We start from the raw sequence: 18359 nt of genomic DNA on the forward strand, positions 1-18359 counted from the left end.
AAAGGAAGCAAAAAACTAGCAGAACAAATGTGCATGCAGCTTTTGTACAGGCTGGGCAGAGTTGCCCTGACAGCTTCCAGGAGAATGTGTGTGAGGAGAATGGAGCAAGGTTAGATGAGGAGTCTTCTAATGTAGAAGCTCTCCCCCTATGAAGAAGAAGACAGGAGAACCACCGAGGCAAAACAGAGTCCAGGGAGATAATTGAGGATTTCACTCAACAGGAGATCACTGATATATTGAGTAGATTTACCCAAAGAATGGGGGAGTCTTTAGTGTCTTGGATAGTAAGAATCACTGATGAAGTTGCCGGAAGAATAACACTGGACAATGAGGACTGTTTAAAATTCATAAGTATCAGTCAGTATCCTTTTGTACACCAGGCTTTTAGGGATCACCATATGCAAGGAGGAAATAACAAAACTAATCTGCTAGCTTTAGCTGCAGAAGGATGCAAAAAGCAATATCCTACTGAATCTATGTGGCCTAGGGGAGACAGACCCTGGTACTCACTTAGAGACTGTATGAGAAAGCTAAAGGAGGAGGTAATGAAAACTGCTATCCTGATTGGAGATGCAAATGCATATTATGATACCCCCCTAGGAGTTCCTCATAGAAATATCATAGTGAAGACAGCTCCTCCTGCATATAAGCACCTAATTCTGACTCTTTTAATTGGAGAAATAGGGCACCCTCTTTCAGAGGTGCTGGATAAGATTTCACAATTAAGCGATTTAGGGGAATGGGAAAAAGACAAATTGCCTCGAGAGAGAAGAGTAAACAGCCAGAGGATTCAGAGACAAAATAGACCCACAAGAAGGGAACTGTTTACTGCTCTATTAAGAGCTGGGGTGGACTTTAGAAGAATAGATGGTATTCCAACTGAAGAGCTGCATAAGCTGTACCAAGAAAAGGTACTTAGCATTAGAATGAACAGGGAAGCAGGAACCACCCCTGCAGGTATTTCTGAATCTGAATCTTTGTATCCAAGTTTGCCCCACCTTCAGGGAGAATAGGAGATAGGCCAAGCCCCAGCCCAGATAAAAGACATATGCAGAAGAGATTGCAGACCCCATATTGGTTTAACAATATATTGGAAGAATGGATCAACTACTGTGACTAGGGCACTGCTTGATACTGGGGCTGAGGCCACACTTATCTATGGAAACCCTGATAAGTTTAAACATGGAACTCCTATTACATCACAGGTCTAGGAGGTGCTGAAATATCAGCCAGACAAGTTAAAATAACAATGAAAATTGGGCAGTTACCTAAGAAAGAATATACTGTGGTTGTTGTACCCATTCCTGAATACATCATTGGAATAGATGTATTGAGAGGCATGACTCTGAATTTACCTGAAGGAAGATACCAATTTGCTGTGAGGAAGATAGGAATTAATACAGTTTTAGTGGGAAAACTAAAAATGGACCCAATCACTTTACCTGAACCTTCTGTAGTAATTACTTTAAAACAGTATCGTGTGCCAGGTGGGCAAGATGAAATTACCATTACTATAAAGGAATATGTTGAAGCAGGAATGTTAGTCCCTACAACCACAAGATGGAATAATCCTGTCTGGCCAGTAAGAAAATCAGATGGGACATGGAGAATGACTGTGGATTATAGACAGTTGAATAAGGTGACTCCTTCTTTGTATGCTGCTGTTCCAGATACCATCACCTTAATAAAAAGGATCCAGAAATATGATAGGACTTGGTATGCAGTTATTGACTTGGCAAATGCCTTCTTTACCATCCCAATAGACTCTAAACAATGGGACCAATTCCCTTTCACTTGGCAGGGTAGACAATATAATTTCACCCGCTTGCCACAAGGGTACATACATAGCCCCACTGTTTGTCACAGGATTGTGGCTGAACAGTTGGATGAATTAAAGCTACCTGGTGTACAGCTTACCCACTACATTGATGATATCATGATACAGGGAAAAGATGCGAAAGAAATGGAAAGGAGTTTGACCCTTCTAATTGAGCATATGAAAAGTAAAGGATGGGAAATTAACCCTGCAAAGGTTCAAGGACCAGCTCAAAATGTGAAATTTTTGGGTATACAATGGAACAAGGGGCTACGGGAGATTCTTCCTCAAGCCCAACAAAAGATTCAGGATTTTCCTACCCCTACCAATAAGAAGAAGGCCCAAAAGTTCATAGGATTGTTTGGATACTGGAGGCACCACATTCCACATTTGGGACAGATTTTAAAACCTTTATATAGAGTCACACGGAAGAAATATGAATTTGATTGGGGACTTGAGCAGAGTAAAGCTTTTGAAGAAGCCAAGGCTGCCATACAATTGGCCCTAGATTTATGACCCATGCAAAATGGTCCAGTGGAATTGCAAGTGACTGTACAAGATGATTACGCAAACTGGAGCTTATGGCAAAAACAACAAAGCCAAAATGTACCTTTGGGATTTTGGTGTAGGAAACTCCCTTCATCTGGAGTCCAGTATACACCTTTTGAAAAGCAGTTGTTAGCTGCATATTGGGCTTTGGTGGAGACTGAACAACTGACTCTGGGCCACGAAGTGATATTAAGACCTGGAATCCCAATTATGACCTGGGTAATGAGTACCCCAGCTTCTCACAGAATTGGACATGTGTATCAGCAATGCCATATTCACAATGCCTATGGAAATTATAGATATGCTGATATAATTATCCATCACAAAATACATCATGCTTGCCATATGGGGAAATACACTAGAAAATTTATTAAGATACCAAAAGACTGAGTCCCAAAACCAGAAGGTGAAAGCCATCAGAGTAGTTATGAAATTGGCACAGGTAGATAAAGTAGAAAGCACCCACATTCTCAAGCCTTTAAAAGAGAACAGGCTACCTCAGGCAAAGGTCCTCCTCTCCCCACTCACAGCAACCACCCAGCGTCTGGGAAGCGTGCTCCCAGCAGCTCCGGCCCCTGGAAGTCCTCAGCAGGAGTCCTTAGCAGAAATTCTGGCTAACTCAAAAAGGGCTTCACGCTGCCTCTGCCTCTGCTGCCGCTGCCGCCATCGCCGCCACTGCTAGCCACCGCAGGAACTCTAGCTTGGCTTCTGCTTCCTCTTGCTCTGCCCCTTCCTGCTACGTCAGCAAGTCCAATGGGGCATGGAAGATCTTTAAATCCCATAACCCTTACAACATGCCCAAGAGGCTAGTATAATCAAATGGAAGTGGTATATTCAAAATAGAGCGAAAACAGGCAAAAGCGGAGTCTCTGCTCTACATGAATCTGTAGCAAATATAGAAATTGAGAGGAATGACACACCCCCTGAGCCAAAGCAACAGTTAGTACAGTACACTGTAAAATGGAATGAGGGATATGATGTATTAACTGAGGAACAAAAGAGACATGCATGGGTAACTGATGGGACAGCAAAATATTTGGGGCAAAAAAGACATTGGAAAGCAGTGCCCTATAACCCATGTACTAGAAGGACTTTGGAAAGTACTGGGATAGGTGCAAGTAGCCAATATGCTGAACTTATGGCAGTATATCAAGCCATCAAAATAGAACAAGGAGGACAGTGTCATATATTCACTGATTCATGGGCGGTAGATAATGGGTTTGCTACATGGATGCCCATGAGGAAAAATGAAAATTGGGAAATTCATGGCAAACAAGTCTGGGGCAAAGAATTATGGGAAGATATCTGGAACATGTCTTTGGTCACTGACTTGTCAGTTTTTCATGTAGATGCTCATGTGGCCCCCATCATACCAGAATGTGAGTACAATGCTCATGCTGATCGACTGGCAAAGATTGCTACTGAACATATTGTCCCTACTTTGACAAGAACTGATGATCCGGTATTAGCAAAATGGGTCCACCAAACAGCATGCCATTTGGGGGTCCAGGCCACACACCAGTGGGCACAAGATCGAGGTATTAGTATCTCTCATTCACTGTTAAAACAGATAGCAGAAGAATGTCATATATGTCAATTGGAAAAGGAGCAAACTGTTCCTCGGGTAGTAACTGGAGAGAAAGCAAGAGGAAAAGTCCCAGCCCAAATCTGGCAAATAGATTATATTGGTCCACTACCATTGGATAAAGGATGCAGATTTATATGTACTTGTGTTGACACCTATTCAGGTGTACTAGTAGCTTGACCTTATAAGAATGCAACCCAGGGGGCGGCCAGGTAGCACAGCAAGTAAGAGCACCGGCTCCAGTGTTGAGAAGACCTGGAGATCGAATCCCGGGCTCAGACACTTAGCACCCACCCAGAAACACCTGGCCGTGTAACCTTGAGCAAGTTACTTAACCCCAATTGCTTAGGGGCGGCCAGGTGGCTCAGCGAGTAAGAGTACCGGCTCCAGTGTTGGGACGACCTGGAGATTAAATCCCGGGCTCAGACACTCAGCACCACACCCAGAAATAACTGGCCGTGTAACCTTGAGCAAGTTACTTAACCCCGATTGCTTAAAAAAAAAAAAGAAGTCAATCTGTACCTTTCCTCCAACAGAATCACAGAGTGCTAAAAAAAAAAAAAGAATGCAACCCAGAAAAACACTTGTAAAACTCTAGATCTCATAAGTCTATATTATGGAACCCCAATGCAGATTCAAAGTGACAATGGGTCACATTTCAAAGGCAATGAAATGAAGAAGTATTGTATACTAAACAATATAGAATGGATATATCATATTCCATATTATCCAGAAGCATCTGGGTTGATTGAAAGAATGAATGGATTACTGAAAGAACAGTTGAGGAAGTTAAGTTCCAATAATTCATATCAACATTGGAAGGATAATTTGTTCATGGCTTTGTGTAATTTGAATAAAAGACCATTGGGAGGAAGTACATCTCTAGCCAGAATGATGACCCCCAATCTGCAAATTAGAAAACAACAAACACATGAGATCCCAAATATTGAGTATTGGACCTTGAAACCAGATGTCACAGCACCGTACCCAGGACTACCTGGTTCGGTGGGGTATGATTTACATTGTTTAGAGGACTTTTGGTTGGACAGAAAAGAAATAAAAAAAATCTCCACTGGGATATGCATAAGAATCCCTAAAAATCACTTTGCACAGATTTTACCCAAATCAGGATTAGCAGCTCAAGGAATACATGTATTGGCTGGAGTAATAGATTCTAATTATCAAGGAGAAATTGTTGTAACATTCCAGAATTTAGGTGAAGGGCCCATACAGATTCACAAAAATGATAGGATAGTTCAAGTGATTATCATTCCTTGTAAAACAATACCACTTATAAAAACTGACCCTCCTTCCAAAATAACTGTTACAGGAACTGAAGGATTTGGTTCTACTGATAGAATAAAATCAGGAGCTAAAGTATGGGTAAAACAGAAGCCAGATGATGTTCCAAAGGCTGCAGAGATTATAGTACATGGGAGGGATAACACTGTAACTATTGTTTATTCTGGAGAAGATGATTACAAAATTGTACCCTTAACTCATTTATTCTACCACGAGTGAGGCTATAATAGTCTGGTTATTGTCTCTTTGCTTCTTCTTGATTTTTTTTGTCTGTTCACCTTGTTTGCTAGATTTGTTTCCGCAGGCTTGGTACCCTCCACCTGTAGATCCCTGATAGCTTAAGCTGGATGTCACCCCCTGTCTGCAACTGTGATGTGTCACCCTTGGACCTGGCATCAAGCATATTAAGAACTGACCTTTCAAATGGGACCCCTTAAGACAGGGACAGCTTTACATCCGATTTCAGCAGCAAGTAGCCATGGAAGAAGAGACCTTCACCCCTTACCACAAGATTTTGAGGCCCGATTTGTTCAGGGTGGGAGGAATGATGGGGAGCTTGTGCTCAAGCCCCACCCTAAAATATGGTTTTCTGTGTTTATTGTGTGCTATTCTTGTTATATTGTTGTGAAATTTTGTTGACACCAGTTATTCCTACTGTATTTTTGCCAAGTAAGGGACATGAAAGATCTTGGGGCCGAATGTAAGGGTTATGGGATTGAAAGATCTTCCATGCCCCATTGGACTTGCTGATGTAGCAGGAAGGGGCAGAGCAAGAGGAAGCGGAAGCCAAGCTAGAACTCCTGCAGAGGCTAGTGGTGGCGGCGACGGTGGCAGTGGCAGCAGAGGCAGTGGCAGCGGCAGAGCGAAGCCCTTTTTGAGTCAGCCAGAATTTCTGCTAAGGACTCCTGCTGAGGACTGCCAGGGGCCGGAGCTGCTGGGAGGTCGCTTCCCGGACGCTGGGTGGTTGCTGTGAGTGGGGAGAGGAGGACCTTTGCCTGAGGTAGCCTGTTCTCTTTTAAAGGCTTGAGAATGTGGGTGCTTTCTACTTTATCTACCTGTGCCAATTTCATAACTACTCTGATGGCTTTCACCTTCTGGTTTTGGGACTCAGTCTTTTGGTATCTTAATATATTTTCTAGTTTATTTCCCCATATGGCAAGCATGATGTATTTTGTGATGGATAATTATATCAGCATATCTGTAATTTCCATAGGCATTGTGAATATGGCATTGCTGATACATTAGTCCACAACCAGTTCCTGGCTTTGCAATCATACATCTGTTATGCTACTTCTTACATAAAAGCCATCATTGGCAATATGTTGCAGCCTATGGATGGTTTTTTTTTTTTTCTAAATTTTCCATTGCTTATTGGGTCATTTGAAACTCTAAGTGCTTTGAGATCATGATGTTTCATGATTTGCAGTCATTTAAATATGCATCTTCAGGATAATATTGCCCCAAATTTTTGCAGCAGAGAACTACTTGAGATCACTGAAAGTACTGGCCGATGTCCTAAATGCAATCCAGGCTGCCCTTATCATTTAATTCCAGACTCAGCTCATTGTTTACCTTCAGTAAATGCCTGAGATACATGTAACGATAACTTAACTCAATAGGCTCCCATCCAACTCTAGTGTTCTGCCAACAAGCATTGACTTTGTGCCAGGCTTTGTGCTAAGTAAGCACTGGGGATATAGAGAAAGACAAAAAACACTCCCCACTTTCAAGGTATACACAGTAATGTTGGAGACAACAAGCAGATAGGCTTACACAAGAGATAGATAGAGACAACTGAGCCTAGTCACAAAGGGAATTATAAGCACCTTGAGGGACTGGGCCGAGCCTCTTGCACAAGGTGGGCCTTTAGCTGAGTCTTAAAGGAAGTCAAGGAAAGCAGTGGGGGAGGGGAAGGTACAGCATTCCAGGGGCAGAAATACAGCCAGCAAAAAAGCACAGCAATAAGAGACAGAGGGTTGTGTTTGAGAACTGTGAGTGGGCCATTGTTGCTAGATTATAGAGCGTGTGGAAGGGAATAAAGTGAGAGAAGATTGAAAAGGTAGGAGGGGCCATATTATGACGGGCCTTAAATGATAAAGAAAGGACTTTATATTTGATACTAGAGGAACCAGGGAGCTACTGTATCTCATTGTGGGGTTTTACATGCCTGGATCTGTGTTTCAGAAGGCGGCTGAGTAGATGAATAGAGATGGATTGGAAAGACCAGAGACTTGAAGTAGAGAGAATAGTCATATGACAACTTCATAGAATAATTTCATCACATTGCTTTTATAGTCTTATTTAATAGTACTTCTCTCCATGTGCCATACTCTAATCAAACTGGAGTACTCATTTCCACTTGATATCATCTCTATGTCTTTTTCAACATTTTATTACCTCGCATTGATTCTCCCTTCATATCTACCTATTTACATCCTTTCATCATTCATAATCTAGCTGAAGTGCATCTGTTTAATGAAGATTCCCCAATTCCCCTAGTTGGAAGTGATTGTTCTTCCTTTGAATCTTCCAGGCTATGTGTGACCTCTCCTATGAAGTTTAACATTTTATGACTTTCAATATTATCATTTGTATAAATTTATCTCATCTCCCTACTAGACTATAAGTTTCTTGAGGGCAGAGATCATATAATTTGTCATTTCTGCATCCTCAGCATCTAACACAATTAATCAAATTGAACAGTCAGGTAAGTAATACATGTAGAATTTGAACTGGACAACTCTATATTATTAGAGCACTAAAATTTTATCAGGAGAGATAGTTCTTTAGATAATACTGATGGCTCAATTGTCTTTCTGTCTGTTCTCAAATACCAAGGCCACAGGTTTAGGGAAGGAGTGTATACCTTAGAAGTGTGCTTATGTATCACAATAGTGATATTTCTATAACATTTAGAGAGAAGTAAATTTTTTTGCATATATGGGACACAATATTATCAGGCCTCATGTTGCATATTTTATCTTGTTCTGTTCGTTTTATAAGAAAAAAAGTCAAGGGTAGAGAACCTGTGGCCTCAAAGTCACATGTGGTCCTCAAGTGTGGCCCTTTGATTCAATACAAACTTCACAGAACAAATCCCCTTAATAAAAGGATTTTGTTCTGTAAAACTTGGACTCATTCAAAAGGCCACACCCGAGGACCTAGAAAGCCCACAGGTTCCCCACCCCTGAGCTAGATTCTTCCTTGTTATTCTCACCTCTGTTAGTTTGGATAGAAACCAAAAGCATTAAACTTCCATTATCCAAGTTACACCACTGTTAATATAGGTAAGAACATTCTCATACTCTCTCAGGATGGATGAGATACTTAATGTGGTATTATGTTGTTGATGTATATGATGATGATGCTAATGTAAACATTTTTAGGTCTCTAAGGCCAGAGGCTACATACATTTAGGAAATATATTATTATAATAACTCATTAAAATAGCTCTTTGAAGTTTACATATTATTTCCTCACAATAGCCTGGTTAGATAGGTAGTACAAGAATTATTATCCTCATTTTATAGGTTCTATTCAAAATTAAATGCCTACTATGTACAGGTTCTCTTCAAATTGACAAAATAAGTAGAGGCAGAAGAGCCTGGTTTCTTCACAACTACTCCATCAAGGGTTTTTAAAAGATAAAATTAAAAAGAGTATTGGAGACGGAAATGATCAAGAAATCCAAAGAGAAACTATAGTAAGTGCATTTTGTTAATCCATGTTCTCAAAGAGTCAGCCAGGAGGCTATGGGCATTAATTCCTAGAGAAAATAACCCAGTCTGAGAGTACAAACCTTCCCTAGCTGTGAATTCAGTCTAAGGGGGGAAATATTCTATTCTTTACATCTGTAAAGAACTTCTAATTTTTTTCAAAGTACATTCATGATATCATTTCCATTTTGTGTAAATAACAATCTTGTGAATTACACAGGTAAAGTATTATTTACCTCCTTTTATAACTGAAAAATTGAGACATAGATAAATGTTAAATCATAAAATTAGTCATAACTGAAACCTCTTGATCTTTCCCCCATTAAACACATATGTTTTCCTTCTTGTGGAAATTACAACTCAAACAATGCTTTAGAGACCCTTAAAATGAAAAGTGCTATTTTCAGGGTGAAAGCCAGGGCATTTTGGGGTGGGGCAATTGACCTATACTATAGACTATTCCATTCTAGGCCTTAATTCTAATTTTGGACCATCCAGCAACTTTTTTTTTCAAGAATTCTGCTCTGAAATCAATCCCTAATAGCTACATTACTGTGTATTTACAACATTGTTTGATTATATTAGCAATGAAGGTCTATCTTTTGGGATTATGGAACACAATGAACCTTCATTAAAGACATTTCATTAGGTCTTCATTAAAGACCTATCCTGGAACAGAGATAAGCTTGGGTCCTAGAAAGCTATGCAGGGTGAATGCAAGCTCTGGCAGATCCTACCAAACTGGAAGGGCTCATTAATTGACTATTTGCCTGAGGCCCGAGGACCTGCCTAGTTAAATTTAAAGAATCTCAACACCTAGCTGACTTTAGGATGATGAATTTGTAAGTCATGCCATTTCTCAAAGACTATCTACTAAGTTACAGAGCAATTGAGATCTCTGCCAGTGGAGGGAAGACCCAGATCAATAAAAACCAGTGAAGTAAGTAAATATAATGAAAAACATAGTATGGAGGGCAAAAATATGTGGTTAAGGGGAAGATAAAAAAACTATGCTTTAGAACATTTGCTATATGGCAAAATTATTCTGTTAGAAAACATAAGAAGCAAGTTTCACTGAATTAGTAACAGGTGATGTTTTTATTAAAAAGACAAAATATATTTTGATATGGAACATATTTCCCTTTGATCATCTCAAAGAGTCTGGGTAATTGGGAAAATGTCCATCTTTGTAGAGATCACAAAGATTGTCACCTTTCAAAGTATATGAATAATCAAACTATAACCAAAACCAACAAGTCCTAAAAAGTATGAGAAAGTTCAAATTAATTTCAGAAAATTGTCATAAATTTGGAGAGTTTATATGCACTAAACTGCAGATACTCTGACATTCTCTTAACTACATTACTGATTTAAATCAAAAAGGATTGTAATTCTCGTAAAGATTATACCACTCTGCCAATGGCTGAGAAGCTTCAGAGAACTAATCAAACATTATTATATTATCTATTAAGAGTCTAGACAGTCTCGTCATCACATATACTCTAACATAAGTGCTGTATTTTTCCCCTCTTTCCAGCATGTGATTTAGTTTTGGTGCTAGATAAAAATAAAAGGAAGTATCTGTAAGTTCTCCAGACAACAAGAAAAGGTGTACATTTTTTGTGATATTAAATTCACATTCCTGGTGTCCCTGAAAAATGAGAATGGTGATATAAAATAGAAAAGTATTACATTTTTACACAGTCAATCTGTCGTTAAGCTACTGCAGTTTTTCATGGATTATAAAGTATTTGAGAACAGGCAATATTCCTATAGTGGATTTTCACATATCTGCAGCTTGAAAAGTAGGTATAATTTTAATAAAAACATGCCACATTTAAGAAGCTATTAGACACAGCAGTGAATTTTCCTTTGATTTGTGCATGAATGTGAGACAGCTGAAATTTTTTAAAGTATAGTTTTAAAAAGAATATTTAAAGTATTCTCTTTACATTAAACTATCTTTTGTGCCTTAATGTAGTTACTTTTTAAAAAATAATATTAAGGGTATCCCTTTCATGATTAAATTTCTTATTCAAAAACTATACTTTGGAGAGAACATCTGTGATTGTTAATGGAACATTCAAAATAATTATAATTTACTCAAATTCTCATTGGATAATATCTGCAACTTAAATATCACAAATTTCTGAATAAATGTTTTATCCACTTCCACAGAACAATCTGGAAGAAACTAATTTAAATTTTTATATCAATAAAAATACTTACGCAGGTTTCATCGTATGTGCATGCTTTTCATGAATGAAGGCACCAGCAAGACCTCCTGCTCCTGAATTTAAATACTGGATAAAGAAATTATATATACATGTCTTTAAAATCTATATGATGAAATTAAAATTTGAAATATTTCAGGAAACAAAATTTATAACAGTGGAACATGTTGAATTATTTTAATTATTGTTATTGTTCTACTTAGCTGTCATTTGGGGACATACTGTTCAAACATGAATTTACATTGTGGTAAATGACAAATGATTAATAAATGAAAAATGGACTTGAGAAAGAATGCAAAAATTAACTTTTGGCAAATACTAAGTAAACAGATTATTAGGGATTAATTAAGCATGGTTAGTTTTGCAAAGAGTAAGACCTCCTGCCAACATTATCAAATTTCTACATGTAGTAGAATAGTATGCCTGGTAAATGGAGGGAAAACTGATGGATGTAATTGAGCTAGGCTTTAGCAATCCATTTTTATCCCATCTGATATACTTGACAATAAATGGAAAATAGTCTGGACAGAACTAATATTAAGTTAGTACCAAATTGATTTTAAGATTAGACCCAGGAAGTTGTCGCAGTGAATTATCATCTTAAGAGGTATTCCTCAGAAATTATCCCTGATCTAAAAGTTTTCTGACATTGTTTTAAATTACTTGAATAAGGTGGGACAAAAGAAATTCCTTTTTTGCTCAAGTATCTAAGTATATAAATCTCAGTTTGCCTAAATTATCTCTATCCCTCAACCACATATTGAAGTCTTACAAATTGTAGCTGTAGAGTTCACACACTAGGAATAAGACAGATGAAATGCCATATTCCATATCTAATTGTCCATACCACCATAGTAACAGGGAGAGGTTACACATAACAACAAGAGTAATGAAGGAGACATGGTAACATAACTTTGTGTGTAGGATTATATGGAAGACATGATTAGAAATTAATAAAATATGGTTCAAGTGCAGCATTTATAGTGAATCTCATCTAAGCCTCTCTCAGAAGAATCATAACTTTTACATCTCAAGGCTTTGTTTCTGCTTCAATTTTTAGATTCCATTCATACAATTAGAAATAAATTTACTAAAAAGAGACCTTTTCATTTTCATATAGAAAGATAATAATATTTGCTTCCTCCTTGGTTATTTCTCCTTGTTATTCTTCTAAAAAGAATAACATCTCTTACACTATGATAGGAAGCTATTTTCTAAGGACTCAAGTCCATCAAACACATTTTGGCTGAATTTCATCTTATCAAGAAATGAAGGTTAGGATGGAGGATTTCTGTGCAAAATCATTTTACCCACTCATTTTCTTGGTTTACTACATTTTATTATTAAGGGGAAGAATCTGAAGTAAACCAGGAACAAATTAAAAATTTTGGAAACAGAGGAAACATACAAGTATAAGCATGTGTATTTTATAAATATCCATGGTCAAAAAATTGTTGCAAATTTTGGGATAGCAAAATTTAAAAAGACACAAGATAAAATATACAATTTGCTACTCAACTAGGAGTCAGTTGAAAAAATCATGATTTGTTGTGAAAGTGATCTTCTCAAAGTTCAAGTCTGACCATGTCATGCCATCCCCCACTCAATAAGCTATAGTTGCTCCTTATCACTTCTAGGATGAGATATAAAATTCTTGGTTTGGTATTCAAAACCGTTCATAACGTAGCCCTAGTCACCAACCTTTCTAGTATTCTTATACCTTATCCTTCACCTCTGTGATCCAGTGACACTGGGCTCCTTGCTATTCCTTGAGCAGGATACTCCATCTCCCCATTCTGGCCATTTTCTTTGACTGCTTCCCCATCCCAGATTACTTTCCCTCTTCATATTTGCCTATTAATCTTCCTGGCTTCTTTTGAAGGCCTAGCTAAAATCCCCAATTCTATAGAAAACCTTTTCTTAATTGTAGTGCCTTCTTTCTATTTATAATTTGTCACGCACACACGCAGCACACACGCACACACACACAGTGTTTGCACGTATTTTTTTAATTGCTCTCCCATTTGACTATGAGCTTTTTGAGAATAAGGATTATCTGTTGCCTTTCTTTTTATCACCAGAGTTTTAGGACAGTGTCTGGCAGATAATAAGTGCTCAACAAATCTTTACTGAGCGGGGAAAAGAGAGAAAATTAGATGGAACGCTTGATTAGAAGGGAAGATGTGATGTCATAAAATGCTTAATATGTCGTTCATTCTTTGAAATATTTTCCATTGACTAAAATTCAACTTTAGTTACATAATCGATCAAAATTTTAAAATAATAACAAATGATTATTGCTCTTAAGTTTTGCAAAATGCTTAACTTGTATAATCTAATTTGATCCTGAAAAACAATTCTGTGAAGTAGGAACTATTTTTCCATTTTACAGATGAAAAAACTTATGCTGATGGAGTTTAAGTGCTTTAACAATGAAGTGTCAGAGGCAGGAAATGAACTACAGTCACTTCCTGGCCATCTCTATAGAAAGCTACCCATACTGTGGCAATCATCCTCATCTCCCCCTTACCAGAACCTTGGATTCTACCTCTGATAGGAGAGCTTCTGCCTTATCATACCCAGATCTTGTCCTCTACAAACACTATGGTCATTATTTTCTTCTCCCTTCCTCTGGAACCCTGGATTCACTCCCAAGATTTCTTGCTCTTCTGTTTTGTTTTGTTTTTTACATTTTGTTTTAACCTATTAGAATGTAAGTTCCTTACAGGAAGGGACTGTCTTGCAATTTGTACCCTCAGCACTTATCACAACACCTGGCACATAGTAAGCACTTAACAAATACTGAATCTCCTTCTCACAGGGTACTGAGTAGTCCCCATGAGTAAGCACAGAGTGCCAATGATGTAATTTCTCACATGGCAGAGACTAGGGACCCTGATTCCAAGAGTCATGATGATATGATGACAATAGAAGGATCTTGTACAGAATTTCAAGAATGTGAAGACATTCTGTAACTGGTTCCAGTTAGTTAATGACATGATAGATAACAGCATCTTTGATTGACTGGGTGACAGGAACAGGAACTTAAGTGAGAAGCATTTTTTAAAAAGCTCCATTTGACCTAGCCCTTCCTATCTCTTGTTTGCCCCACTTTGCTTGGTGTGATTCCTTTCTTAACAGAGTCCAGTAAGATGTAAGGAGAGAGGGGGTTAGCCCTCTCCCTCTATGACTAAGATGTGGCCCTGTGAATATAAGCCTTGTTTCTTTGCCTCAGAATTTATTCTATCATTTTAGGTGAAAGAATTCAAGAACCTTATGAGTTCTGAAAAGTCAGGGATATCCAATCCATTCACCTAAAATGAAAGATCAAACACATAGGCAGGTAAAGATTTGAGGCCCATATTTAAGAAGCTTTGTTGGTTTGGTTTTAGAGGGAGGTCAGTGGTATCCTGGGATCATGTCCCTCTGTCTTGAGATATGATTGTTAAATTCTCAGTGTGAGCATTTATAGCTTAGAAATAACTAACACTACAAAATCAGGTTTTGATTTATTATTTCATTGATTTCCAGACTTAAGAAAGTAAAAGATAAAATGTTAATTATGCATGGTAAACTAAAAAGTGTGTCCTGCATACATTTTTTGAGAACTTGCTATTAAATATTTACCAGCATACCCCTGGAGAAGACATTATAGCACTGAATCTAACCAGAAGCTAGCTAGGATAGAATCACACTAAGAGAAGAAGTCCAATCAAGAGAGAAGAAGTACTGAGTTAAAAAGGGTCTTTTTGAATGCCTCCCTACACCCAGTTCTGGTCACATCACTGAAGCCCATCAAAAAGACTACTGTCTCTACCACATAGTTAGCCAACAGGTATCAGTTACTGAAAGTCTATGCTTGATGCTTCAAAGTGTCTCCAATTCCATTTTATGTTATGATAGTTCTCTAGGGAGCAGAAACCTCATCATCTCCCAAGTGGTGACTTATATCAGTGGTACTCTGTACATGCTCATAGAGACTAGCAATCCCCACCTCCATTACATATGTAAGTTGGTATTGTAACTAAGCTATCCACTATATTGGAGTATCTCTTCTAAAATAGAATATGTATCATGTTTGTATTGCTTCTGACAAAATTTGCTGAACATTTTTTCCTCCCTTTGTTAAAGACTCTCTTAATATTAAAGATTTTATATAGTAGCTAATATTGCTATATTCTGAAAGTTAAAAGCTATAACTCTTCTTTATGTTAATAATCAATAAACTGTGTTTTTTTGAGGGGTGGGTATTTGTAAGGGTATTTAGATAATTCTTGGGAAGTAACAATTCTTTTAAGATAAAATATATTTATATACTTCAAATAAAAAATTTAATTAAATCTGAAGTAAAAAATATTTTAAATCAAATTGAAGTACTGAAGAAAATATTTATGACAGAAAGATAAAACACCTATTTCCATGGGGCAAGTGAACAAATTTTTATAAATTAAAGTATACCCCACGTCTGATATTGAAATTCTTCCCACTGGAAGATAAGTTTGCTTTAAAAAAATGAACAAGGTGTTCTACTGTCCAAGAGATTGCAAACTTTCCAGTTTCAAATACTTTCATTTCATAAAATAGAGAGAAAATATAGGAAATTGACCATATACTTTATAGTATAAAGTATTTTCCAGATATATTCAGATAGTTAAGGTAAATATGCTTTCTAAGGGCTCCAGGAGACTTAAATTTCATCTCAATTCTTTACTTTATTTTTCACATGAATGTAAACAAATCCTCAGACCGACTTTCCTTGAGGGCACAGAAAGGCTGGTGGGACCTGGAAGCATAAAATTCTTGGAATTGTAGTTCTCATGAACAGTTGAGTCATCCCTTATCCTTTTAAACACAGACACACACACACACACACACACACACACACACACGGAAAAGGATCTTGAGATCTTGATATGGTGGATGGGCATCTGGAGGAGATGCTGAACTTTATAGTGGGGAGTGAGTCCAGAAGATACTGAGCAGAGGTGTCTGAGCGCAAAATTTAGTTTAACTTTTTGAAGTGAGATAAACATGGACACAGCAGCTCAACAGTATTCAGAGATGTTTTGTGATTGCAGAAGACTAGAGTCAAAGACTAGACTTGGCTTCATACACTTGTCAATAGTGGTCAATGGGTGTGCTGGATTGGACTAGTTGTTGCTTGCTGAGTTCAGCTCAATTCATCACTTCCTGTCCCCTATTTTGAGTCCTGCAAAAATTTCCATCATGATTTCTACACTTTTTAAACTATTCTTAATTCTAGTTTTTTTTTCCACCTGAAAATGCTAAATAATCATATCTTCTATGTGATTTATGTCTATTATCAACATTGTTGGAGGGGCAATTGTGATGGAGGGAGGCAATGAGTAGCTTTTAAAGCAGAGAACTAGAGAATTCAGAGATTAGTACAAAATACTAGGTATTTTTTCTTTATTAGAGACTGAGTTAGGTGAGAGAGAATCCTATGGTTTTGATTTATCAATAATTTCTACAAGCTCCTAAATATCAAAAACAGCAACAACAAAACTCAGCTAATTCACAGCCATATACTCCAAGCTAATGAATCAAGGGTCTAAGAAGGTCCAGAAAAACTTACTAAAAGGGCTGAACCTTTACTAAATTTCAATGCGTCTAATTCAAATTAATCTTGCTTTAAAATGAAATGCCAATCCTGACAGAGCACAATGTGTAATGCTGATTATCATCTCTGTTAAGGACATATCACCATAGAAGTACCAGCAGATCTGTTTCATTTCACATATATTTGTTGTCCTTTTGTCAGATCCATCTACAAATTATCTTTGTAGGGGTATCTGGCTTATCTAGGTCCACTCCATGTGTTACTTCAAATACGTCCTCACGGCTGCTAGGTAATCAATATTTTTTTTTATGCTTCCATAATTAACTCTCTATTCCATTCAACACATGCTTTTCCAAAATTTTTCTCCCTCCTCAAATTTCCAACATCCCCTTCTCACACCTTCCCACTTCCACCAGTCAGCTGAGAACTTTGCCTGACATTTTATTTTTAAAAACTGAAGTCACATAACAAGAGCCCCCTCTTCTCTCCTCCTCATCTAAAATTGCCCAGATGCCTTCTGCCATTATTTCCCTTTTCACTCCTGTCTGACATGATAAAGTGGCACTTCTCTATCCTAAGGTCAACCCTTCTACATGCAGAAATGGTTTTTGTGCCCTTTAGTACATTACCACTTCTGTCACCTCCAATGTTTCACTTATCATCTGAAAAAACAACACTATTTATTTCAATCAAAATTTGTCTTCTAATTCTACCATCTACATAATTCTACCAAAGATCTCTCTCCAAAAGATTGAGAACAAAAGAAAAACAAAACCTGTTATAAACATGTAGTCAATAAAAACAAATTTATATTGTGGCTAAATCCAAAAAATATTTCTCCCATTCTACACTCTGAGTCCTTTATCTCTATCAAGACATAGGGGCATATTATATCACCTATGGAACTGGGATTGGTTGTTACACTAGTAAGAGTTCCTAATTTCAAAGGTTCTTTTCTTTTTTTGCTTTTTGGAGGAGAGAGGGCAGAGCAATCAGGGTTAAGTGACTTGCCCAAGGTCACAAGGCTAGTAAATGTTGAGTGTCAGGTCCACCTGACTCCAGGGCCAGTGTTCTATTCACTGCACCACATAGCCACCCCAAAAGTTTCTTGTCTTTATCATATTGTTGTCATTATATAAATTGTCCTGTTTCTATTCACTTCACTATGCATCAGTTCATATAAGTCTTCACAGGGCCCCCCTCAATCATTTCTAATAGCATAATAATATTCATAACATTTATTAATTGTGACTTGCTCATTCATTATCCAACTTATGGGCAACCTCCCTCTTAGATTCCCATTCTTTGTCTCCTCATAAAGAGCTAAACATATATTTGTATATCCTTAAAATTTATTTTGCTCAGAACTAATCCCTCCATTAATCTACTCTTACTCTAATTCTCCCTCCCCATTTTCCTTATTTTTTTTCCTTTTGAGTGAAATACATTTCTATACCCAACTCTGTGTGTATATTCTTTCATTGAACTAGCTCAAAAAAGAAAGAGGTTCAAGTGTCAGTTGCCTCCCCTACCACCTCATCCTTATTAAACAGATGTATACTTGTGCCCCTGATTA

At 37.6% G+C, this 18359-nt stretch overlaps 1 protein-coding gene across 3 annotated transcripts in view; it reads right to left on the bottom strand.

The window, feature by feature from the left end:
* The window catches only part of KYNU (kynureninase), a 143537-nt gene that overhangs the window by 43544 nt on the left and 81634 nt on the right, over positions 1–18359 (bottom strand). For all 3 annotated transcript variants that reach the window (XM_069066762.1, XM_069066761.1, XM_069066763.1), the window contains exon 10: positions 11198–11271. In XM_069066762.1, coding sequence (XP_068922863.1) covers positions 11198–11271 — 74 coding nt within the window. The remainder of the gene's footprint in view (positions 1–11197; positions 11272–18359) is intronic.

This window comes from Petaurus breviceps, unplaced genomic scaffold (assembly GCF_028583685.1).
Source record: "Petaurus breviceps papuanus isolate PSGF00001 unplaced genomic scaffold, PetGlider_PUasm1.0 90723, whole genome shotgun sequence".
Classification (NCBI taxonomy): domain Eukaryota; kingdom Metazoa; phylum Chordata; class Mammalia; order Diprotodontia; family Petauridae; genus Petaurus; species Petaurus breviceps.